This window comes from Leptosomus discolor, chromosome 3 (assembly GCF_034619465.1).
Source record: "Leptosomus discolor isolate bLepDis1 chromosome 3, bLepDis1.hap2, whole genome shotgun sequence".
NCBI classification, from domain to species: domain Eukaryota; kingdom Metazoa; phylum Chordata; class Aves; order Leptosomiformes; family Leptosomidae; genus Leptosomus; species Leptosomus discolor.
Window position 1 is genome coordinate 45,139,362 of NC_141393.1, and position 24,622 is coordinate 45,163,983.

Here is a 24,622-nt window from a genome sequence, read left to right on the forward strand (position 1 = left end):
CAGTATGAGATTAGTGGGTTCCTTACAGTAGCTTTGTTTATTACAAGCTTTACATTTTTAGTGTTTTAGGTATATGGGTATGTGAAATTATGTAAATCTGGTTTGAGTATTGCTTAGAACAAGAACAGGTGTGAGATAACAAGTTAACACACAAAATAAATTAGAAATAAATGCGAATTCTTGGAATTGGTACCCTCAGAGTGCTGTAGTCTGTGTCATATCATAGTCTTTTCTACCAGTAATGCATACATTTTAAATGCACAAGAGTGATATTCCCATGGAGAAGATACTGTTCTGGGCTTTGACAAAGAAAAAGTACTTATTGTATTGTCATCAGTGATAAGGTCTCTGCTATGAATCTACAGTGTGCAGTAAGAGTAGAAGCAAAATCAGAACATTAGAGTAAATGAACTGAATTGAACTGTCATGTGAGATATGTACTTGTTATGAAGTTGGCACTATATCTTGAATTAAGCTTGATGATTATGAAGTGACTTTTGTTGTACAGAGATTTGAATGAGGGAGAAAAGAACTGTAAAGAAATGGAAGAAAGGAAAAGAGATTAAGGGATACAATTAGAAAAAATAAACTGAGACAGAAGATTTACTGATGAAAAAAAAAACCTGGGAAAGTACAGAGCATAAGCCCTGCTTTAATCAAAAATGAAGACAAATACAGATTACAAGACTCTGGCCGTGTATGGATCTTGAAATGAGGCTATGGGGATAAAATTTAATGAAGGAGGAGGAAAAAACCAGTAAATATATTTGAATATGTGTATATGTATTTTTCAGGAAGTTTGGGTGGTTCTATTTATGTGTACTGTCAAACAAAACCATATGATAGCACCTTTAACTGCCCTTCTGTCTGATGTAGGTGAGTAGCACCTCAGATCTAGAAATATCACAAACTCTCTGACTGGGTAGAATTAAAAAATATATGCTATCTTTGTAAAATATGATAAGCAGATTATCCCTCAGTACAGCCAGTGCAATTTTTATACTTTCTACGCCTCTGATATATGGCTGGAGGGAATCTGAAATATTGTAGGAAGTTCAGTATTTTGGATTTAGCTCAGCAACAGTTTTCTAATAATATCTTTTCACAAGAATTGATTAGGAACTAGTCAGCAGCTAATGAAGGTAGTTGATCTTTTTTAAAGCAGGCTGCAAAGGTAATTTATAAGTTGAATATCCAGCTGTAGTGGTGAATGCTTACTTTGAAAGAGGATTGGTGATCTCTGACAGCAGTGGGCCACAAAACGTTCCGATAAATTTGTGCTAATCATGGGTCATCTCTCCAGATAATGACCCAACCTACCTTTTTCCAGCGTGTCTGCCTGTCTCGTCGTGGGCCACTTTCAGAGGAAATGGAGTGCTTGCTTCTGTAATTTTCCTGAACCAGTGATTTTGTCACATTAATTTTGATATTTTTCTCTAAAACAGCCAAAGAGCTTCTGCTTGCATTTGCAAGTGAATGGTGATAATTCAGCTTGATTAGACAGCCTGCTATCCAGACCAGTTTGAGTGGATGGGATATGAACAGTACTGTGGCAGATAAGCAGCATCATTTGGTTCTCTTCACAGCTGCAACACATGATTATTCAGACTCTTCGTGCCACAGATGAAAAGCATAACCAGAAACAGATGGGAACTGAATATTTTTAGAAACAGTTATTTCAAAGCATTAACAAGAGGAAGAGAAAAAGATTTTAACTTTGAAGATAAAGAAAATTTTAAACCTGCTTGTTAAAGTATTTTCAATAGTATTTAAAAAAATGTTTTAAATATAAATAATACTGTCCCCAGAAATATTTTTCCTCAGATTCTTCCATTTCCATATTACTTGTAGCCAAAACCACTGTAAAATGCAAATTCTTCAATTCAAGTACAAGTAGCTGCTCTACAGTAATATTTTATAGCAATGCACAGTGCTCAAACTGCTCATTTAAAGGTTCTTGTTGTTTCTGTTTGAATGTTCATTTTAATTTTGTATCATTTCTCCAGCATCTAATTGTTTTCTGTGCCAGACTTGCTAGGAAAATGGAAAACTAGATCTCTGAGATCTAAGAAGGCTTTTTGACAAGCTTGAAATGGCTTTTGTGATATCCTAAATATCTCCACAGTTAGCTCACCAGTTAGCTCTTTTCAGTCATCAGAGTTTTCCTGCAAGAGGAAATGATCCTTCTCGTCCAAATTACAGTGTCAGAGAATAAGCAGTTCTGCTTTTCAAGCTGTGTTTGTGATAAAGGTATTTCTATGAAGAGAGGAATTAATCCTCTGGTTTTCTTGAATATCAAATCTACAAGTCTGATGAGGGCAAATGTCGTTTATCTCTCTCTAGTAGCAAGTCAGTGGTGAAAAGTTATCATCAGTACCAAGGAGAAAAGTCCTGAGTTTCTAGCTCAGCATTGAAGAAACCCTAATTATGTCAGTGTTGAGTGTTATTCTAGTCTTCTAAGAGCTACCTTCAGTGTCTTCAGCTTCCATCCTCCAACTGCAATATGGATGCAGACGGAGTTTATATGAGTCTAATTTAGTGACTATTACATTGTGTCCTATAGGAAGTAAATTCTTACAGTACAATTTTAGAAACAAAATCTCTTCTTAAATTGTTTTATGGATTTGACATATCCTAGCTCTGATTGAATAAGAAAAAATTGGCCAGGTGAATATACATGATCCTCAAAGAACAGTAGCTAAAAATTGGGTTGCAAGATTTTTTTTGTAAGGCTGAAAGATAATTTCTATTTATTATTGTTCTTGTGTTGGGTAGAGAAAGCCCTCACCCGCTTCTAACTCTCAGTTGATTTCTGGCATTGATTGATGTATTTGTCATGTTCATGAACTGGGAAGAAGAATTGGGAAATACTAAGTTGTGATTTTTTTAAGCAGGAAATTCTTTCTGTTTGGCTCCAAGGAGACACTGTAGCCCAGTGATGTCACCAGACTTTTCACTTCTACAGTGACATTTTTAGTGTAAATAAAACTGACTACATTTAGATGTAATTTTGAGAACTCAGGTCTGTAAGAAGCTCATCACTTTCGGCTATTTCTGGTTTCAGTGAGGAGCAAGCTCTGAAAAGCTTCTAGCTAGTTAGTTATGTTACTTAGTTACAACTTTCATATTTGGCATGTTCTACTACATTTTACTATTGTTAAACAAAACCCTTCTCATCGTTCTAGACCTATCTCATTTCACCTCATCTATTTTGGAAGAGTCATGGTATTTATTTCAGAGTGCTTGGACACAATTGAGACATGTTACATAATGTTAAAAGTTAAAATGCTAATTTTCTTATGATTGATTGGCTTTGGTTTTCTTTTCTGAGTTTAGATGTACTGGGTAACTTTACCGTGGTATCTCAGGTGTTGAATTATCTTTTATTTTGCATTTTGAGTGTAATCTATACAATGCAGTTGTTATTAGTTACTATTAATTTTTTTACAGTAGGGACTAAAATCCACAGTTAAAAACTCGAAAACCTTTTGTACTAGAATTTAGCAAAGACATGATTAAATACAACTTATTTCCCAGAGAGGTTCATAAGCTAAAATCAAGATATCACTGTAGAGCTAAGCAAGCAAGAGGAAAGAACAGGAGCAGGAAAATGATTGAAACCGCAGAAGAACATGGTTAATTATTATGTTCTAACATAGAACATATGTTCTATGTTAGACAGAGCTATAAATGCCATTCTTGGTATAAGTGATAGAAATCATTCAACTGGCAGGGCTTAATTTGCACAGGAAAAAATAATGATGGATATATATGCGTGTGTGTATTTTAAAATTTACTTCAGTATGTTAGTCTCTTTCACAGTAATGTATCTCACCTATTATCTTTGTTTCGTAGTTTGATAGCGTTGATGATGTTTCTAAGTAAATCAAAAAGTAGTGACAGATGGATGATGCCCTATAACCTATTGTGATTTTGGTCAGATATCAGGCATGAGCTGTATCTGTGTAACTGAATGCACGTGGGATTTATTTGTGAAGTAATCATTTATTATACAAACACCAGAACTTCATTATATCAAATTTTATTAAATATGTACATGTTATTACTGTTTAAAAGAATGAGTATCATTCCAAGATCTGCAAACTTCTCTCTAGCTTTGAGAGCTGCGGCAGAGCCTGTATTAATGCTAGTTTGAAAGCTGTAAGCTGATGCAGTGTCACTGTGAATGACGCAGCACTACCTTTGAAGGCAAAACTTCATCAGCTGTATTCTTTAGTTACAATACAATCAAAAAAATCTTTCCTGACAATAATATATTTGTACATTGTTTAAATTTCCCAACTCTGTCCAACGTGTAGAATTGAAGCAAAGAATTCTGTCATGTTTAGGATTCTCAGATGCTGAAGAAGGGAATTCGTACCAGAAACATCTGACAGTAAAGGCCATTCAAAGGCAGAGAAGGGGGCACAGGAAGCAAAGAGAAAGATGCGTCCATCTCCTCTGCTGGTATCCAGCCAGGAGGTCTTAATATTTTTCTTGCTTAGGGTCCCATGGCCTCAGTGAGGATAATGCTTCCTATCAGTGACCCCCCTTCCCATCACCTCTCCACTAAACTGGTAGGTCAGCTTCTTCTTGACTTTCTTGACCTCCCCTGTCTTGCCATAGTTTCTCAAAGCCCGTGCCATCTTCTGGTAGGTCATTTTCTTGCGATTGCCTTTCTGGATGCCCCAGCGATGTGCCAATGCTTCTTTGTGTTTGGAGGAGAACTGGAAAGTACCTTTTTCTTTGTCCACCCACCAGATGCTGTCCTTCATGTCTCCACTGCGAAGAAGGTCCAGAAGGAACTGATACAGACGTATCTTTTTCTTGCTGCCTGTGTGAGAGTCAGAGAGGAAAGGCAGTGGGGCATTAGTATTAGCATGTAGTTCCTGGTGAAACAGCAGAACATATATAATTCATATAACTTTCAGCTAGCTTGTTGGTCAAGCTTCTTCAGTTTGCAACAGTTATAACAATAGACAGTGTTACGCTGTGAGGACATAGTGAGGGTTGATGTACCAAGGAAAAAAAAAAAACAAAGCAAAAAACCAAGAATAAGGAATTCCAAAGTCCAAACCCTTGTTTTGAAATTAATTTGCTAATTTGAAGCTAACTGAAAACCACTGCTAATTTAAAACTAATCTGAAGCTGATTCGGGCAGTTTATATAGAACCTGACTTTTAGGTGCTGAGCAAACAGAGCTAAATATTTGTAAAAATAAGTTCCTTGAGTTTCTTGCCTTGTTTTTCCTATCTGTTAATGGAAATTGGAGTAGAAATGGCAAAAGCCACTTCCATTCAGGAAGCCTGAGTAGGCAAGCCAGAAGGACAAAGTGGGAGTATATGAAGAAATGAGCTTTGAGATATAGACACAGTTATGGTCATAAAAGATTCAGAGGACAGGAGAGTGCAAGGAGTCAGGAATACTGCAGCTTTGGTAGTGGAATAAAATACTAGCACAGCAGTTGGACAGTTTTATTCATTATCATCATGGTAATGCAGCAGCTGCACAACACATGGCTTCTTGAAGTCCCTCTGTCTTCACTGACCTGTTTCTCCATGCATAATTCCAGGCCCAGGGTCCACACCATCCGTCTCCCCATCTGATACCTCCAGTGGGGGGCTCTGCCTCTCTATGTCCTCCTCATCAGAACTGGGCTGCGGTGGAGAGGAGTACTGTAGGCACATCCGGGGCAAATAGGACACCTTTGGGTGAAAGGAGTAGTAGAGGGAGGAGGTAGTGACAGAGAGTGGGGCATTGAGATTAAAAAAGGAAATGTGGAGAGAGTTACAGAAAAAAGGGGTGAGAAAGTCAGAGGTGATAAGATTGTTTAGGGTAATACTGAGTGACTTAGTTGTTGACATTTATAATAAATACTGTGCAATTAAGAACACTTTCAGCTAACAGTCAACACTTACACGTGTACAAAGATGCATCTTTACAAAAGGGAAGGAGGAGTGAGGTTGTGAAAGCCAGAACTTTTCCATGTGTTTTATCCTATGCAAGTTGTATTGCCCCTCTTCCCCCATACCTCCCCAAAGGTAGCATTCTTCCTAATGAATTTCTGATTCCCTGTTGCCTATCCCCAGTGTAAAACTGTTTTTGAGAACAACTTTTTTTCTAACACAGACCTTCTGGAACTGCTCTTTTAAATTTGAAAGAGCTAAACAGTCTTGTCTCTAGCATAGGTGCTTTGGCTTTGGCTCTGTTGTCCTCTTCCCTTCTCAGGCATAGTTTCTTCTGACAGCACGGAATCCCTACAGGACTGCATCCAGCTCTGGAGACAGGGTTACACGGGTCTGTCAGCTTCCTGTCCTGAGCTGCCCTTGTGAGGAGGGGAATAGCCTTAGCACTACAATAAAGGATACACTATATTGGCTCACATTCTCTTTTTCCTAAGTGGCTGTCTGAAAATTTCCCATTAATGGGGATTTCTCATCTGCAAAGCTAGCAAGCCAGTTTTTGTGCTAAATTCTCTTGCCCTTATATAGAGGTCTTGTCAGGAGCAGTGTGGAATATACCTCAGCTCTGTAAATTCTCAGTTGCAGTCTGACCATTTACCATGAATTATTGCAGCTTCTTATTTAAGAATGGGAAACAGATCAGTCTGAGGGGCAGGGAGTTAGAACCCAATTCCTGCCTTAAAAAAAAAACAACCAACATCCCCCAAACCCAGTAGTGTATAGAATGTGGTTTTCATGAAATGGGCCGGATCGATAGTCCTGGAAGGTGAGCTCATTTTGAACTGCTGTTGTTCCCTGCACCAAGAAAGGACATCTTGAGCCCTATTCCCTTCCAGGGGACCTTAGGCAGTGAAGCAGGGAGTGGGTGTTCACTTCATGAGTCACATCACCCACGCCATGCCGAGCAGTGCTTTTCAGATGAGTTTTGCGCCAGCTTAGAATGTCACAATAAGGACTGTGCAAAGGCTGGTCTTGGGGTGCAGCAGCTGACAGTTAATGAGTTGGCAGATTGGCTGGAGCTGCTCTGGCAGGAAGGCTAGGATTGGGTAAGAGTGTGTGTAAGCTTCCTGTCAGATCCCCAAGAGCGAAACTTCAGCCCTCACCACAGAGTCACCTTTAGCTTTTTACAGTTAAGCAAGCTGCGGCCTCAGGGGTAGGAAGGAAGGGAGAGACTCTGCCATGGGGGAAGGGGAGCAAGAAGGTGGGACAATGCCTTACAGGGGAGGAGAACAGAGATTGGTGCCCCTGCAGAGAAAAAGGTTGTGGGCACCTGGAGTGCCTTGGAGGCTAGTGTGGGAGTCAGGGCACTGCTCCCCTGGGGCTGGATGGGGACAGTGGGACAATGGGGGAGTGCTGTGGAGGAGGGGTGGAATGTTGTCTTACAGGGGAGTTGAGTAAGCTTCCCCCACACTGTCCCTGCTTTCCCTATCTGCTGTATTTTTGCTTACACCTACTTTGTGCCTGAAACACAGCGTAGGTTAGAACATAGACTGTTACACAGTTATGTTACACAGAGTCACAGAGGACCTACTAGTGTGTTTGAAAGAGCCAGTAATACCGTTCTGGAGAGAGAAAGCTTAAGAAGCTGCTAGCTACTTTCCATATTCTGATGTTGTCTCAGGGTCTGTGGCATCCACTTGTGATTTTCCTTTTTCTAAAGCTCTTCACAGTTTTCCTACCTTTTCTTTCATTCTCCCTTCAGAATGACTATTCTTTTCTTAATTTATTATTTGTGACACCACCTGTTGGCCAGCTAACAAAACTTTTTAAAGAAATCTTGTCCAAGAACAGCTTAAGCCTCAAATTTGATTTCACAAGCTAATGTGATATCAACAGAAAATTAGAGAAATATCTTTGCCTGTTCTTCCTTTATTTGCAAACTGTAACTCTGAAACTCTGATATTGCACGACAAACATGGGTGCAGTTAGTAACTGGCAAATTCAGCAGAGGATTAAAGCTTGCTTCCTGCTTCTGTTTCTTTGAAAATGCCTTGAATAATAGTATGTGTTGCCTAGGACTGTGGCTGAGGCACACCAGAGTCTGAACCTAAGAGCATGCCAGGTACACTTGCATGAGCTACTGTAAGATAAAATAAAAAGCCAATGATCCCCAGCTGGTAAGGAAGAGGAGGGTAGTGGTAAATTTTACCTACTAATATCTTCTGCAGCTTGGTATGGGGTGGGGTAGAGAGCACAGTGCTCTTTGTCAAAAGTTGCAACAAAATTAATTCTCTGCCTTTTGTCCAGAAATGAAAGATGATAATTGAGTAGAATGAAGTGGAATAAGCAGAAACACCCTCTCTTGATTTTTGGTGGTGCTTCCAAAGACATCCATAAAGGGGCTAATTTTTATTCTTTCCCTTTTGTTGGAGGTATCTGTTGGTCATTATGCGTTAGCAGTTGTAGTTAGCAACTGAAATGACTTGAAGCTTCACACAGACGGCTGTTACATGAAGTATTTTTTATATTTGTAACTTTCTGTTCCTAATTCTTTGTTTATATCTACATCTTCTATTCCTGATTTTTTTTTTTTCTGAGTAGTAGGTGAGAGATTTGATGGCTTGCAGTCAGTCAGTTTCATTGACAGTGTTAACTTACTCATTCCGGTTTTTTTCCTTCTTCTTTTTTGATTAATACAGTATTTGTATACTATTTTAGTTTGCTTTGAACAAAGAAGCCCAAAATGACATCTCCATGCATGCAGTTTCTCTCACAAAACTTCATCATTATGTGCAGCACTGTAATCAGCAAAGGCTTTCTTATCTGACCTCAGTCCTACTCTGTTTTGTATTCGGCACGTTATATGCAGGTTGCCTGCCTTGGGAAAACTCCTTAGCACAAGATCACCTGGCTTTCTTGTTGCTCCCAGTAATTACTTGGGGCATATTATCGTAGAATCACGGAATGGTTTGGGTTGGAAGGGACGTTAAACATCATCTTGTTCCAACCACCCTGCCATGGGCAGGGATACCTCCTGTTAGACCAGGTTGCTCAAAGCCCCATCCAGCCTGGCCTTGAACACTGCCAGGGAGGGGGCAGACACAGGTTCTCTGAGCAACTTGTTCCAGCATCTCACTGCCCTCACAGTGAAGAACTTCTTCCTGATATCTAATCTAAATCTACCCTCTTTTAGTCTGAAACCGTTACCACTCTTCCTATCACTACACTCCCTGATAAAGAGTCCCTCCCCATCTTTCCTGTAGGCCCCCTTTAAGTACTGGAAGGCTGCCTATTCTTGTAGGATCAAGAGTTAAAAGTGATCTCCACGCCCACTTTGCTTAGTATCTTTGCAGTGCAATGGAACCCCCTTATAATTTCAGCATTAGTGAGAATTCACTGGCACTTTGGTGATTATCTTTACTGCACAATGGAGTATCTTTTTTACAGGGAGATGACTGGCTTCATGTAAAATCTGACCAGAGACAAGACAGTGTGTTTTGGCTTGTGACTTGTCTTAGCATTTCTTGTACGGGTCATGTAAAATTGTCAGGGTTGCTTGGAAATATTTAAAACTTTCCTACTACTTTGAGGCTCAGAATACTTCCCAATAGTCATGGATACCCTTGCTATGACAATGCATAGCTTCTCAGGTCCAGTTCCTCTGCAGAATTTCAAAACCAGTTGATTTTCATTCCAAATTAAAAAAAACTTTGAAATTTCAAAAACTGCCAGAAAATGCAATTATCTTTCTAAGCATAGTTTGAGGAACATGACTCCTCATTGTCCAGATAAAAAGAATGCTTAAACCACATTCATCCTGAGAATGCAGAGTTTTATATTAAGTGGTTGTGCAGTAAGAACTTGTGTAATTAATTTCAGCCATCTCTTTCACATATGAGTGTGCGTTCCCTGATTCATTATTTTTCTTACCCTTAACTATCATCCTAAATTCTGAGTAAGCATTGGTAACCATACCTGATGGTTGAGTCCGATGTGTGTGGTTGGGATTGCAGAATCCAAGACATGCATTTGTTCAATCTCCATGTGTCTGTACAGCTGCTGCAGCTGGGGAGGCTGTACACTCTGCAGTTCTGTGAAGTGATTGTCCCCAAAGGTCTCAAACTCACTGTGCATGTGATGTGGATGATATTCCCAGTAATGATCTAAAGAAAATGAAAATAGATTGTTTGTCATTACAAGATTAAGAAACATGGCATTTACCTGTCTTTCATTGGTTCCTACTCCTGTCACTGTCCTTTCTGCCCTCTACGCTATCCCTGTTGACCTGTCTGTCTCTGGTGACAATCTATATAGATTCCTGTAAAGTTTCTTCGCCTAATCTCATAAATGTCTGTGCCTGGAAAGTAATACTCAGGCCACTTTAGTTAGGAGAATACTCTTAGATGGAGAGATGCATTTCAACGATAAATTAGCACAAGATGCAAAAGACATTAATGTTGGCACCTTTCTCAAGAAGAGACCATAACAATCTTACATTTTCATTCTTAAGGCAACAAATTCTACTGATTTACATATTCTCATATTGTCATTACAGTTTTCCTCATGGCATGGAAATGAGGAAACAGAGAAAATTTACAGATTATTCTGCAATTATCTTCAGTCTTTATTTTACTCTGCTAACAAAATTTCAAGAATACTGCAGAAAAGGCACAGCACTGCTAGATATTTCCTGTAATCACATGTTGGTATGTCACACATTTGTCAGTACCAATACTAGAGAATTAAAGGGTAAACTGTTGTGGCAGTCTGGTGTACATTGTTTACAGTGAGGCTAAATTCTGATGCAGACTCTTTCTCTACCTTTTTTATCTCTTTAGTGTGTTTGAAATTTCTGTGATCATTTAGATTTTTTTCAAAAGCATAAAAAAGTACTCCGATAACCACTATCCTGTTTCCTAATTTATTTACTTTTGCAATTAAATTCCATATCATTCTCAGTTTTACATTTCTGCTTTTTAGTTCAATATAAACCTCCAAATTTTTTAGAATTTTTATTTGCTGCTCAGAATCTAAGATAGGCTAGAGGAAATGTGAAGCATTGCAAATTCTCTGTTACATACAGCAGCTGCGTGCATAATTATGCACATATTTGTGTGTACTCTTGTTTTTTTAAAATTAACATCACATCCTCTAACTGAGCTAGGAACTAATCTTCCATGGTTTAACTTTTCATACATCATTTTATGCATGGCTGAGGCTTCTTTATGGTATTCAGTGCAACAGTTCTAATTTATATATTCCTGTTCTGAGTTTTCTTCCCTTGTACTATCGTAAATCATTTCTGTCCTACCCTTTGCACGTTTTCAGGTTGCTATCATGTACCCTTACAGTCTACTCCTAATTATCACTTAACCCAGCTGCATGTATTTAGCTCTCAGTCTTTCAATATAAAACAGTATATTCACCCCCCTAATCATACTTGTGCACTTCTCCAAGCTCCCTCCCAGCTGTTGACATCTTTCCGATGATGCGACGGACAGAACTGAATATGTTGTTCCAAGTGTGGTTGTACTGAATTTACAGAGGAGCAATTGCCTCATTCTGCAATATGATGTTATTGTATATGACATTATCTGGATACTACTGTGCTGTGATTATTTTTTCTAAATTCCAGTTTCATTCTTTCTCTCAGCTACTATCTCTTCATCCTTCCCTACTTACATTTCAAACAATTAGGTCTAATCCCATTGAGGATTTGAAATCCGGGATAGTGACTTTGAATGTGGCTTCCTTTAGAGGGAACTCAGTGATGTCTTTATACCAAACACAGTTGTACCTGAGAAATAGTAAGCTCTTTTAGCTGCCTTTATGGCTCAGGCCTGTGGAAATTTATTTGGAGGCTCAATCAGACCATTTACCACACCAGTGCTTACTTTTTTGTACTTGCTCCTTTTCTGATAAACCATGTCACTGCATGTAAAGGGATTGGCGCTTACAAAAGAGCCTGGGGAGCTGCTGCATTACTTGGTAATTTCTTTGTTGTATACTGCTTTCTGTGGGCTATGTATGGATTTTATAGCCCAAAGTTGTTATTACAATGCACAGTAGCACTTCTTCATGTTGTAGTGCTAAAGAAAAATTTTGTTTTCTCTGGTAAAAAAGTGGGTTTTATGGGTGCAAAGTACCCAGGTACTTTCACATACACTTCTGCTCCAACCCAGGAAATGGCCGAGTGTGTGAGTTTGAATCCCCAGGTCATCCAAGGCTGAGTCTTGGTAGGAGGCTTTGGGAACTTTCAATATGAAACTTTTTTGTTTAGTTGGAATACCGAGCCACACTAGCTCATGCTTTTTCTGGGTTAAATTACTGCAGATTTCTCAAAGTAGAGCCAACCATTGAGCCCCATATACCATGGGCAGCCCTGTAAAATAAATTGTTGAGAATACATTGCAGGAGTAATCTATACTCTTGTTCCTTAGAATGATCTGGCTCTGCTGCTTACGCAGAGTCTTCTGTCAGATGGCAATGTATATTCTCAAAGACCCCTCGTCTTTGATAATCTACTACAGCAAATGAGATCAATGCATAATTGTGAGGATGGCAAAGTCCATGCAAAAGTCTCTGAGGCTGTCAATGGCAGGTCTTCAGCTGTGAAATGTCTTACTAGTAGTAACTATGGTGGTCAAGAGAGAACACAGTACATTTCCAACATGCAAAGCCATGAGTATTTGTCCATGCTCTGAGTTGTCTACTTTTGATTCTTCTTAAGTATTTTTTATCAGCAGTCATGCTTTTATACTTCAAGATACCTCTTGGTTTTTTGGAGCCTATTACAAGGTTCCTGCTGCCTCCAGAAAAGTTCTTTTAAACTCTTTCTTGGCAAATAAACTAACATATGGAATTATGCATATTCATGTTAACCACTATGTAATATTTAGCCTAGTCATTATGGAATTTGTTTTTAATGGAATTAGGTGCTGCTGTAAAAATACTATAATAGGATAGTACTAACAGCACAGCATTTCGGGATTTAACAGTGACCACATAATACTAATATTTTATAAAATAAATCTATGTCAGAAATTACTTCAACCCAAACTTAAAGTCATGTCAGGAGGAAAAGTCCTTATTTCTGTTCTTTTCTCAAAAACGTAAAGGTGGAAGGAAGAAAAAAGAAAGGAGAGAAAAATTATAGAAATGGAAAGTATCTGTTCTTTGGGTAAAGGAAAAAGTCACTAAAAGCCAACCTATAGCTACACAATGGAGTCATTATGAGAAATTTCATGTGAAGTGAAAGAGGATGTGAAAAAAATTCTCTCTTATACAGACATGGAGATCATGTTTGTTTTGGTCTTGTATGTAGTGAAAGGTTAGAGGAAGGACAATCATGAATTCTGAACTCCCTCCCATGACAGAGAGGATGTTAGCCTGTCGGGAAGCGGTAGCAGACCTAAAGGCATTGTGCTAATATTCACCATAGAGGTAGATTCTTACTCTACAAGTGAGAAAACATAACTGAACTTTCTCAGTCATCTTTGGACCAATGTAAATTGCTTTGCTCCTGTTTTAATAGATGAATAATGTTAGAACCAGAAACTAGAATATGAAATAGGCTGAAGGAAGGTATTTATTATGAAGTGGAGCAACAAGCTAAGTCTGCATCACAGTTCAAAACCATCCAGAAATTGAGGAGCCAGCTCTTGCAGCTGAAGAGCCCGGTTCAGCACAGCATCTGCCTGCACTGAGGGGGCTGTGTGGGAATGGCTATACTTGGGAGTCTGAGTTGGTGTCTGAGTGGTTCTGCCCTGTGCTGTACAGATTTTCCAATTCATTTTGAACAAGGAGAGAGTTTCTTACACAATGCCACATTGCACAGCTTAGATGTTCCCACTGTGTTTCACTCACCTGAAAAACAAGCCAAGAAAAAACCCATAGAGAAAATGATAAAAATATTGAAGGACACTGGAAAATCAATGTCCTGATTTTCCCTACAAAATTGCTCTCTGTTGAGTGAAATGCTGTGCTCCTAGGCAGTGCTGCAGTCTTCTCTGTAACGACAGGAGGATCTCAGTAGCTGTCACTTTACAAACTTCATCATTTTAATAATGCCAAATGTTTGAAAATCTGTGAGTCTCAGGACCCAGCAAATTGTAAGAATGGCTTTGAAGCGAGTGGATTTTTAAATGAAATTTGGAGTTCTTTCTATTTTCCATACAGCATCTAAGATTAAGGTTCACATGTTTGGACTTTCCTCCACTTTTGTGTGGCCTAAAATCCTAACAAAATCAAAGCTGAGGTTCTTAAATAGTTGTACTATTCCAGGAGGCGGGATGAAAATAAAATCCCAAATCACAAAATCTAGTAAGTTCTATGAGGCTAGCAACAAAGTGAACAAGAGTCGGCATTCAGCATTGTACAAAAAGTGATTTTTACTGAACCGATACTGTTTAGTAATAACTTAGAAACAAAGCTACAGTGGAATTTTGTAATTACTGAGATTGCATTAGTGTTACAAAATGTGCTGTATTACATTTACAGACTTACTAGCTCAGGGTACAGTGATGGACTAATACATGATCGCTTGAAGTATCTTATGTCCTGCATGACTGTGTCTGTGTGTTTATTACAGTGTTTACAAAATAGTTAAACTACAGTATACAAAATAAATGCAAACAATACATGTTGTGATGAACATCTGGATATTTTTATGGTGTGTTTTTGCTTGTTAAATATAGTATTCACTTATTGGCAATGATCTACATATTAAATTAGTAACATACTGTTGTGTGTACTTTACTATCTACTCATGTAAACATGGAGTAAGGGTTGCCTTCAGCATTATGTTCTAGAAAAGTGACAGTAATGCATGTAGTGCAGATCTACAAATTAAGATATTGCCATCTCCCTTTCACAAAATTAATTTGCTAGCAGTGAGAGGTAGTCTGACCCTGGAGCAAGACCTTCCATTTCTTTAGCAGTCCCTTATCAGCAGAGTCGGAAGTGTTATTCTGTCTTGTAATATCTATTTAATCTGGTAGCTTTTCTTTGAGGTCCGTAGTGGTATTGAGTAGACCTGCAAAATTATTTTTTATGTATTGCCAGCGATCACACTGTATCCCAAGCTGAACTCCTCTCTCACAATTCTGTCCTACTTATTTCTCCTTTTTTCCTATCAAATCATGTTCTCAGCAATTTCGCTTCACTGCTATCACTGCAGCACCTTATTTATTATTTTTTCCACACCATTTTTTAATCATTGTGCTTCTATCCACATTGTTCTGAACACTCAATACATATTTCTACAATTGTTTGAGCAGTCTTTTTCCTGCTCTTCTGCATGGCTCTTTGCAAGACCCACTACTTCTGTCATGTTAACAAAATGAAAGCCAAAGTTGGGTTTGTCAATATTTATAGGAAAGAAGTGAAATGTGTTGATTTGTGTTTTTCAGTCCTCTTTGTATTCTTTGGTTGCTCCTTGCTCTTTTGGACTGTGAGCAATTCTGGAAACCATAGGGCATATTTGATACTTACACACAAGCAACTACATTACAGGTGCTTTCATAAATAAAAATTTGATTGAAATGTGTAGGCTGGGATTAAGTTGCCTCTTCCATAACCACTTACTGTAGGAGTTAAAACATGAAACAATGGGATTTTGGGTCTTTAGGACAAGTGCAACACAAGTTTAGGAAGAGACAAATTTCTGTTCAAAGTGAGTGTTTAGGTACTTCTTAGGCCATAACTCACACAGGTGACTTCTGACTTTTTGTTGTATTGATCATGACTAAAACATGTTAATGAGCTGAGCAGTGTAGCTTAGGAACAGCCTTCCAACAGAAAAATGGGCAGTAAACCAGATGGGATGATAAGACTATGAAAGTTAAAAGGATGTTGTTGCTTGAGGTAGCCTAGATTTAATGACAGAAAAGTTATTTCCCAGTGCTTTTTCCCACATGGCATCTTTTCTATTTATTGTTTAATTGTCACAATTGCCTTTTGAGATAATAATGTTATCCTCATTTTATGGGTGTGTAAACAGGTACAGGTTATAATGTAAAATCCCTGAATTTCCATGTGGAATTTGCTGGGTTTGATTAATGTGACTTGACAGATGCCATGAGATAACTTATAAAAACTGAATTAATTCTTTGTCTCCAGGCATTCAGAATATCATAGGTGTTTCTTGAATGCAAGGTAGAGAACAAATTTAGGTAGGAATCTTTTAATGCTCAGTTAAATGCTCAGAACAATGCTGTTCTGTAACTTGCTGTCCCTTAAGGTAGCTTCTGTTGCCACAGGTAAAACAGTGCTATGCTGTGAAGTTGTTAGATGTCTTAAATTAAGCAGTGATGGGTCTAGTTGCTGTATCAGTGGGAGTCTTTTAGGGAAACTCCAGGATCTGAAGGGACTGCCACCAGTGATACAGTAGAACGGTGCTTTTCCTTCCTGAGTCAATATTGACTCTGATATTTCCGGGGGGGTGTTGCTGGACCATTGTATTGCACAGCAGACAAAATTCACAAAGCAAGACTCTCCCCTCTGCATTGATTTAGAAAGCAGTACCCAGACAACATGAAAATACAAAGACACCAAAGCTTTGAAATCACATACATAAATTGAAGCAATAAATAATCATACAGTATTTTTATGTTGAGCTAGGTTTAGGTACAGGTCTACAAGGAAGTTTTGCATAGATTTAGAGAGAGGAAGTACTTGGGTGTACCGGAGGAAGAGAGAAAGTTAAAGCTAGGTGTGGCAGCATGCAAAAGGGATCAAAAGAAAGAGAGAAACATATGGAGTTGAAAAAGGCCAAATACCAGAGAAACATAATTAAAATGAAGGCACAAATAGAGTATCCAGGACCTAAGTCAAACAGGAACTGGAGATGGGAACACAAGAAGAGAAATACAGTATTGCAAATCCATGTCCTCCTCTGAAACAAGCAGCGTGCTTTTGATCTGCAGAGGAAAGTAAAAACACAGTAAAGGTAATGAAGGATAGAGATTATGAGATCCCATCTTCCTGGCAATGCACAGAATGTCCTGGAAGCTCCTTGCATTATATATATATTGCTTTCTAAAATTCTCTTTCAGAGAAACCATAAGTAGAATAAAATATTGTTGGTTTCTGATTTGAAAGTATGTGCCTATACATTATAGATCACAGCAACATATTTGTTCTTTTCCTAAATGTCCTACATCTCTTTTCTGTGGTATTCCATGAGATTTTATGCTCCAAGGAGATATTTTTTAACTTACCACCATGACTCTCTCCATCACTGTTGAGATATTGGTAATAGTCATGGGGCTGTCGGTAGAGGTCTGATTCATAGGGTACCATATCTTCAGAGGGCTGTAAAGAGAAGAGGAATTTTTTGAACTGTAAGCTTACACAAATCCCTTCAAAGTTACTCATATAGTTAGTGACGGGGAGATGCCAACACATTTTATATTGCCTAGGGAAAGAAGGGGGAGGTCTCAAGTTGTTACTGAATCAGCAGGAATAAAATGCTTGACACCAGACACTGGTTTGCAAAAAAAAAAAAAAAAAACAACCAACAAAAAACAAAAGAGTAATCCATCTCCTTAGACCCTCTCTATGTAGCAGAACTTGTCCTGTGGTATTACACAGGTTCTTGATATCCTGCCCTCCAACCTTCTGCAGATACTAGAGAGCTGTCTTGGACATCAGGCCAAAGCCAAGATGCCATCACACCAACATGGCAGGGAAACCTTTTCTTTGATAGTGACAGACATTTATTATTCGTATTCCTCCTGTACACAAAAGAGAAAGCAGAAACTTTTCTTGCCTAAGCATGTTATTCTGAGTGTTTCTAGGAGGTCTCACCAAATGGTAGCAGTTTGTAGGAGGGTAAAGATGTTGACAGAGGGCATAAAAAATTTTCTTTCTCAGTTTTTGTCCAAAATGAACTGTAAATGCTTGCTGCTTCAAATCAGTTGCTTAGGACTGTCAGGTACACACAGAAAAGACTTTAAAAGTCCAAATATGGAGGAGATACTGAGTTGTGACCTATTGGATGCTTAGCTGTAGAACTGAAGTCCTCTCTATCTTCTTAAAACAGTGACATAGGGTAACTTTCCCATTTGTCTTCCTCCCCACGCCTAGTACTTCAGTGTTAATACTGTTTAACATCCTATGTTGTGTCAATAAAGGTGGTCTGTGTATTATTAGTTGCGCACAATTCTGTTGCTTCATTTAACATTTGGTTTTCTCTTTTCCAGACTGAATAGTTAGAGCAGGGCAATGTCCTTCGCAGGGCTCTGCTGAACTTTTGTACAGTTAAGTTTGTTACAATATTTTCTTCCAATCTGAATAAATTCTTACATTTTTGACACCAATGTAGAACTCAAACACCTTCTGGCGTTTTGTTCTGAAAGGAAATTATTGCCAGTAGGTACTAACAGAAACATTTTTCTTCTGTTAATGACTTCAGCATAACTAACTTTAAAGAAAGGGACAAATATTTAAAACAACATGATAACTTACATGATAGATATGTTTTTTATGTTCGTATGTTTATATGTTCTTACACTATTCTGTACATTCCAAATCCTTCTCTACCTCCATAAATCTTGTCTCATTTTTGGAACACCAGCATTTTGTAATCTTAGGCCATGGTGACAGCATGCCAGAAATGCAGGTGAATTTCTCTTTTTCTTCCTCCTCTACACTACTTGAGAACATGAAACCTGAGGCAGCAGCTGCCGTTAAAATCCACGTGGAAGTGGTAGATAAGCAGCTGGCAAAAGGAAAAGATTTTTTTTCTGGCGAAAACTACATCAGAGTTACATTGCTCATTAGCTCTACTCTTAATTCTTCTAGTTAAATCCTTCAGTTAATTCTGTTGGAATTTGGGGATTTAAATATTGTCCTTTTCTAGGGATGTGGTTTCTGTAATGGCGTTGAAGAAATTAGATCGAGAAAAAGAGAGGCTTATTTCCAGAGGAATAAGAAGTTAGAACACAAAAAAATAGAAAGTACTTTTAGAAGCTACTTTGGACCTTGGTGGGTCCTTAGTAGCGGCTGCATGCTGTATTAGCGTATCATATTAAAATGCAGTGGTAAGATTGCCTAAAACGTCATGACTTCCAGAATACACACTAACTGGGCATCAGAGCCATGGAATATTCAAAGCCTGAGAAGCAAATCCATTGCCTTGTCTGTCAGCTCCCAATATAATGGGTGGTGGTGGATAATTGTTTTGGAGAAATCTTGAGAAGATGATTACCCACAATAAAGACAATCTGAGGAAAAGACTAAGAAAAAGGAGCAAATCATCACAGTAGGGATCCTAGTGAAGGGACTGCTCTTATTTCTGGTCTGAAGAGGATGTAGATGTAGTCTCCCTTTCCAAGTGAATATGATTCCAATAGAATTGCTCTTCATCTACACAGGGATTTAATGGGAAGTATAACCTGTTTTCCAGATTTCAGAGGGGTGGTCAAAGGAGACAGTACAGCATGGATTTTCTCTGATGCTTCTGGTTTTCTTCTGCATATTTTGTATTCTCTCTAACAATGACTGGTTATATGCATTTACCCATCCCCATTCCTTAGATATGTAGTGTACTCCAATCTCTGACAAGAAAAAATAATGAGACTGTGTTTTGCTTTCTTCAGGATAAAGTTCTGAATGGATTTTCTACTTTTCGTTATCTTTGCAAATTAATTCACCCCAGTCCCCCATTCCCTTTCCATAAATGGAATGCTTCCTGTTAAATCATGTCAACCTGAAGAATGTGTGGAGTTTTTGCCTTCATATTCAGAATTGTCAATTTGTCATAACTCAAAGGAAAGCATTCATATTCTATGGGAGGAGAGACCTCAATATCCAAATAGAAAATGCACATAATCCTAGCTGGGAGAAATGGAGGTTAAAAAAGTCATGTAAATGTATATAGTTTGAAAGAAAAATCCTTGCTTCCTTTCAACTAAAATATTAGAAACTGACTGAAATTATAAAAATTTTCCATATCTAAATGCATCGAAGTTTGTGGCTCATAGATATTTAGCCAAAAGTAAACAAATGTCCAAAGAAATCAGAGTCCTGCCAATCTAGGCTTAATTTGCTACATATAAAATTTCCACAGCTACAACAAAAGCTCTATCACTCATCTCTTTACGGAAGTATAGCTTGGCAGTAAGACCAAGCATCAGTCTGAAGGTGATAGACAATACATGTTTTAGGCATGGGAAAGAACGTTTGACTTTTCCTAGCTGTGTTCTTCCTTCGTTGTCTCTTCTTCCCTTAGATTTTCTAAACTCCCCTGTTTCAGTCCAATATACTGTAACAGAAAATAGTATCTCACAGTCTGAGAGCTGAGATGAAGTATTTCTATCATACAAAAGCTAGTTTTACAGGTTCAGATGTGTATTCAATGACGAGAGCTGAAGGAAGGTGTGTTAAACAGACTCTTAAGGTGATTTCCTTAATATTTACAGATCTGGCTGCCTGCAGAGCGAGTTGCAGATACTCAACATCCAAAAAACAGTCTGCTTTTACATAGATCATTTTTTTTTTACATACTCTGTTTTGAAAGTCTGGGACTTAAAATCTCTTTATTACGGGTTCTGGGAATTTTCCTCCTTGGATTTGTTTTCTGCTCAGTGATCCATTTGATAAAATACGTATGTGTATATCTTGTTAACTCATGCAACCTGGACCAATCCATCCCCACAAAGGGCTTGAATTGGCAGCACTTTCCATCTTGGTGTCTGATCTTCAAGGGTACAGTAACTAACATGGGAACATATATTAAATATTTAAAATTTTATGTATCATAAACTTAATCAGATGGTGGTCAAAGGAGACAGTACAGCATGGATTTTATGGGAAGGTGGGATATTTTCCTCTATTCTTTAGAGAAACTATTTCCAAGAACCTGTTTTTAATCTCTCTGTTCTGTTTTGTTTTATTTTTAAAGTTTTATTGAAAGTTTTATCTCTAGTTAGACAGAAGAGGTTTCACCATGTGCTGCTATTGCCTCTTGTACCAATCTTTTCCCACTTGCCCGGTCCTTCCCTGGAACCTCCCCACCCACACACCCATTTCATCACCTTTCTTACTAATAGCACTTCCATAACACTGAACTGTTTTGTTTCCCCTGACAAAAAGCAAAGAATGGCTTATGTTACAATTTAATATTTAACTGTTGTCAATGGCCATTTGTTCTATTAATTGTTTTCATGTAAAAGAGTGACAGAAAGCTTTGTTAGCAACTCATAGCTGTAGTCTGAAGTTGGTATCTCCTTTCCTACATGCCATGAGGGGCAGCATGTTATCTAAAACCATATTCCAACCTCAAGCAGAGGTCAACAAACAATAATTTATCTGTTACAGACTTTAATAAATGGAGAGTTGCCTCCATCTTCCTTCCTTGCCCTGAAAATCAAGGGAAAAGCCACAAAACTACTTGGAGAAAGCTTGCTTGGCAGTGGTTAAGAGAGGTACAGGGAACTCAACTGAATAGCAATCTGAAAATTCTTGTTATTCACCAAGACTTTGTCAGATGATTCCAGGTGATTGTAAATTCACTAAATGCTGATCTTTTTTTGTTATCCTGATGTAACTATTCATTGGCATGTGATTCAGAAATACTCCACACAGTTTCCAACAATGTGCTGCTGAGACAAGTTTAAAGGCCAAGATTAACTGTATTTCCTTGGAAAAAAAATACAGTATAACTATTTTAGAAAAGATGAGTAAAGATATTAGCAACATTGCTCATTGGGACAGTCTTACTGGACCATGCTGGCAATGCAGTTACATGGAACAGAGCTCTTCTGTGGGGCATTTTTGCTCTCATACAAATGTACTTCCATTCAAAGCTATGATTTCTACAGGTGGCTTACTCAAGGATTCACATGAAACTGGTGCACTCTTTAGGCAAAGGTGTTTGACTTTTTTTTCCTTTTTTTTTTTTTTTTTTTTTTTTCCCCTGTAGCACAGCTAGATTCTATCATGCACTGGAAGACACAGGCCCAGTTTGCAGAACTTCTCTGTATAAAATTCCTAATCTTCAGAGAAAGATGCATTACTCCTAAACCATTTGAGCAGTGTTTTCCAAATGAAGGGTCAGTGTTTCCTAGCAAAGCGAGAGGAAGGCAGTTACTGACCCACCCTCAACTGAAAGGGGAGGGACCAGAGGAGAGTAGTGCTTCATGGAACCCCGGTGTAGAAATAGGCTTATGTCTCCCCTCTGAGAAAGTCCCAGGAGGCACAGACATTTGTAACGATGCCATGTGGGGCTCTAGCTGGCAGTGCTCAAAGTGCACTTAAAACAATTCTGAAAGTACAAAACACAAAACTATTAATTTTTGGACAATTTAATCGTAAAAATAAAATCCAAATTGCCCTGTCAAATGCTTCTGTAAGACATAACTGTATTTTCACTGCCTGTTTTATCATTCATCTGAACAGTGTTCTGCCAGAATATTAACTGCAACACGAATTAGAATATGGGCCAGACTGTGTTACATGTTCACTCCATTTATTCAATGTATGCACTGGAGTTCAATGCTGAAAAAAAACTGTCCAGAAAACTTGGCTGTGAGTGAATGAGTGGACAGAAAATTAATAATTTTTTTTTTTTTTTTTAAGTGGAGATGCTGGTTTCTGGGGCAGTGAGGACAAGGTTTGGGTTTCTTTTTAATTTTTTTTTTTAGGCCCAACAAGTAACATTGAGAAATCTCTGTGTACTTTTTTCATTTTCTCAGTTTCTTTTCAGATTTCTATCCTGACGCATTTACAGTAGATCCACTGCGCAACTCAGTGTATTTAAGAAAAAGAAAAGGAAAAAAAAAGTTTAAGGTCTTCTCACCCTTTGGGTAGATAGAGGACTTCAGGGACACTGATGACTAACTGCTAGAATAAAGGGTCTCCCAAAAAGAAGATATACTTTTTCAGTCAACATGGATACCAAACAATGAAAGGAATTCAAAGGGCCATCTTTCTGAGTGGAAGATAAGGAAACATGTCTTTAGCCTTCATTAGATGGGACAAGACAAAAAGAAAACTTGATACAAGTTCTGTTAAAAGGACTCTTGGATCTGCCTTGTCTCTTTCTGTTTTCTGAACACATACAGAAATTACCATAAGTCACCTGCCACATAAAAAGCCAAGTAAAACACCTTATCTGACATCTCTTCAGCTTCTACAAACATAATAAAATCTAATTAGGGCCTCTTTTAGCCATTGTGCTTAGAGATTTCCCATTAAGGTTTGTTTCTGAACAACAGGTTAGTGACATTATGTTCTTCATAAATAATAATTTCTGAACCCATCGTATGATAAATTACAACAGTGTAGCAATGCTTCAGAGTTAAAGAAAGGATAGAAACAGCCTCATAAGCATACAGAAAAAAATGTATCTTAGAGAAAGTATTGAAAGACCCTATGGGTTTTTTTTTCCTCATTTACTAATTACTTTTTCATAGCAAGTGAATTCAAGAGAATTCAGTTCAAGAGAAGCTTAAGTTAGAAACTAAAATGCCGTCATTGCAAAGTGCCCAGAGTCCTAAAATCTGCAATATGTAAAATCAGCATTCAACAACTCTTCTTTCACAGGTTGGTGGATAGTTAAATACATAAACTAGTCAGAGACTCCAGATGATTAAGAATTACAACCTGAAGAAAGACTCGGCCTTATATCACAAAGCCTGCACTGAAGAAAAGAATTTACTGACTTGCTATACGCATGCCATACATTTAATCTGTGAAAACAAATGGAGATCAAAATCAGATACAAGTTTAAGGAGGAAATGTTAATTTCCCATTCATTGCAATGTTGTCACTAGCTTTATATATTGACCTAAGCCCAACTTCCTGGCATTGCAAATACAGACCAAAACAGAGATATTCTCAAATAATAAAACCGGGTTTACTTTGCCTTTTGCTGCTGAGCCCAATGATCCATATTAGGAATAAACCCCATATACTCACAGGGGGAATGAGGGGAAATCCTTCCATTTTGCAAGCTTGCAACATTCAGCCAACTTCAGAGTGAATTTTTCTTAATTCAGTTTTCAAACATCCAGAATAACTGACTTGAAAAAAATTACATGAATCAAAAAACAAAACAAAACAAAACAAACAAACAAAAAAGTGAGATCCTTGGACTCCGTGAAGTCCCTTTGCAGTGATGGATCTCAGAACAGGAGAAAGACCCTAACAAGTTTTCATAGTTCGCCCTAATAGGTTCTGAGGTGAACTTCTTCCCGAGCTGTATGTGAAGTTCCTGATTTTATCAAATGTCTGTAGAAGGGAGATAGCCCTTGGGTCTATCAGTGCGCTGTGACATCACAGCTTTTAGCCAGTTTGCATAAATCTCGTTTCAGGGAGCTGCGGCACTGTAACAGGAAGCCTGCCCTGCGCCAGATCTGCCATGGGCAGGTGCTTGCTGTACAACCAGCAGCCCGGAGCCTGGGCCTGCCACCAATAAACAAGCCTGCGAGGTGCAGTGCTCTGTGGAAGGCTATGTGCTTCCCACTGCACATGAACCATAACAATGGTGCTGCTCTCTGGCTTAATGATCTGTTGTAGAGACACAGCCCTGACGACTTCTGTGAGGACAGTGCAGTGGCATAGACTTGCTTTCATAATAGTCCTGTGTTGGCAATAGGTGGCAATACTTAGCAGACAGTTAAAAAAAAAAAAAAGAGCATGCAGTTTCAAATGCACAGTCTTAGGTTTCTACAACATACTGAATTTAAGCCCCTGAGACTTTCTTCATAAACTTT

At 38.3% G+C, this 24,622-nt stretch overlaps 1 protein-coding gene across 3 annotated transcripts; it reads right to left on the bottom strand.

The window, feature by feature from the left end:
* Positions 1 to 4,026: 4,026 nt before the first annotated feature.
* SPI1 (Spi-1 proto-oncogene) lies at positions 4,027 to 24,110 on the bottom strand. Of its 3 annotated transcripts, none has more exons than XM_086462773.1 (6): positions 23,826 to 24,110; positions 17,123 to 17,216; positions 14,898 to 14,937; positions 9,879 to 10,068; positions 5,549 to 5,705; positions 4,027 to 4,834 (listed from the first exon to the last, which is right to left on the bottom strand). In XM_086462773.1, the coding sequence occupies exons 1-6, from the start codon at positions 23,868 to 23,870 to the stop codon at positions 4,518 to 4,520; spliced, it is 843 nt and encodes a 280-aa protein (XP_086318899.1). In that variant the 5' UTR covers positions 23,871 to 24,110; the 3' UTR covers positions 4,027 to 4,517. The 3 variants fall into 3 exon arrangements, with proteins under 3 accessions (XP_086318899.1, XP_009949077.1, XP_009949078.1); XM_009950775.2 differs by lacking the exon at positions 14,898 to 14,937 and adding an exon at positions 23,570 to 23,572 and having other exon boundaries at positions 9,879 to 10,066; XM_009950776.2 differs by lacking the exon at positions 14,898 to 14,937 and having other exon boundaries at positions 9,879 to 10,066.
* Positions 24,111 to 24,622: the final 512 nt, after the last annotated feature.

Coding starts and splice junctions, on each gene's coding strand:
- SPI1 (XM_086462773.1), bottom strand. CDS start 23,870: ATGTTGCAAGCTTGCAAAATGGAAGGATTTCCCCTCATTCCCCCT. Junction 14,938..17,122: donor TGATGGAGAGAGTCATGGTG/GTAAGTTAAAAA, acceptor ATAATTTTGCAG/GTCTACTCAATACCACTACG. Junction 5,706..9,878: donor ACATCGGACTCAACCATCAG/GTATGGTTACCA, acceptor TTTCACCCAAAG/GTGTCCTATTTGCCCCGGAT.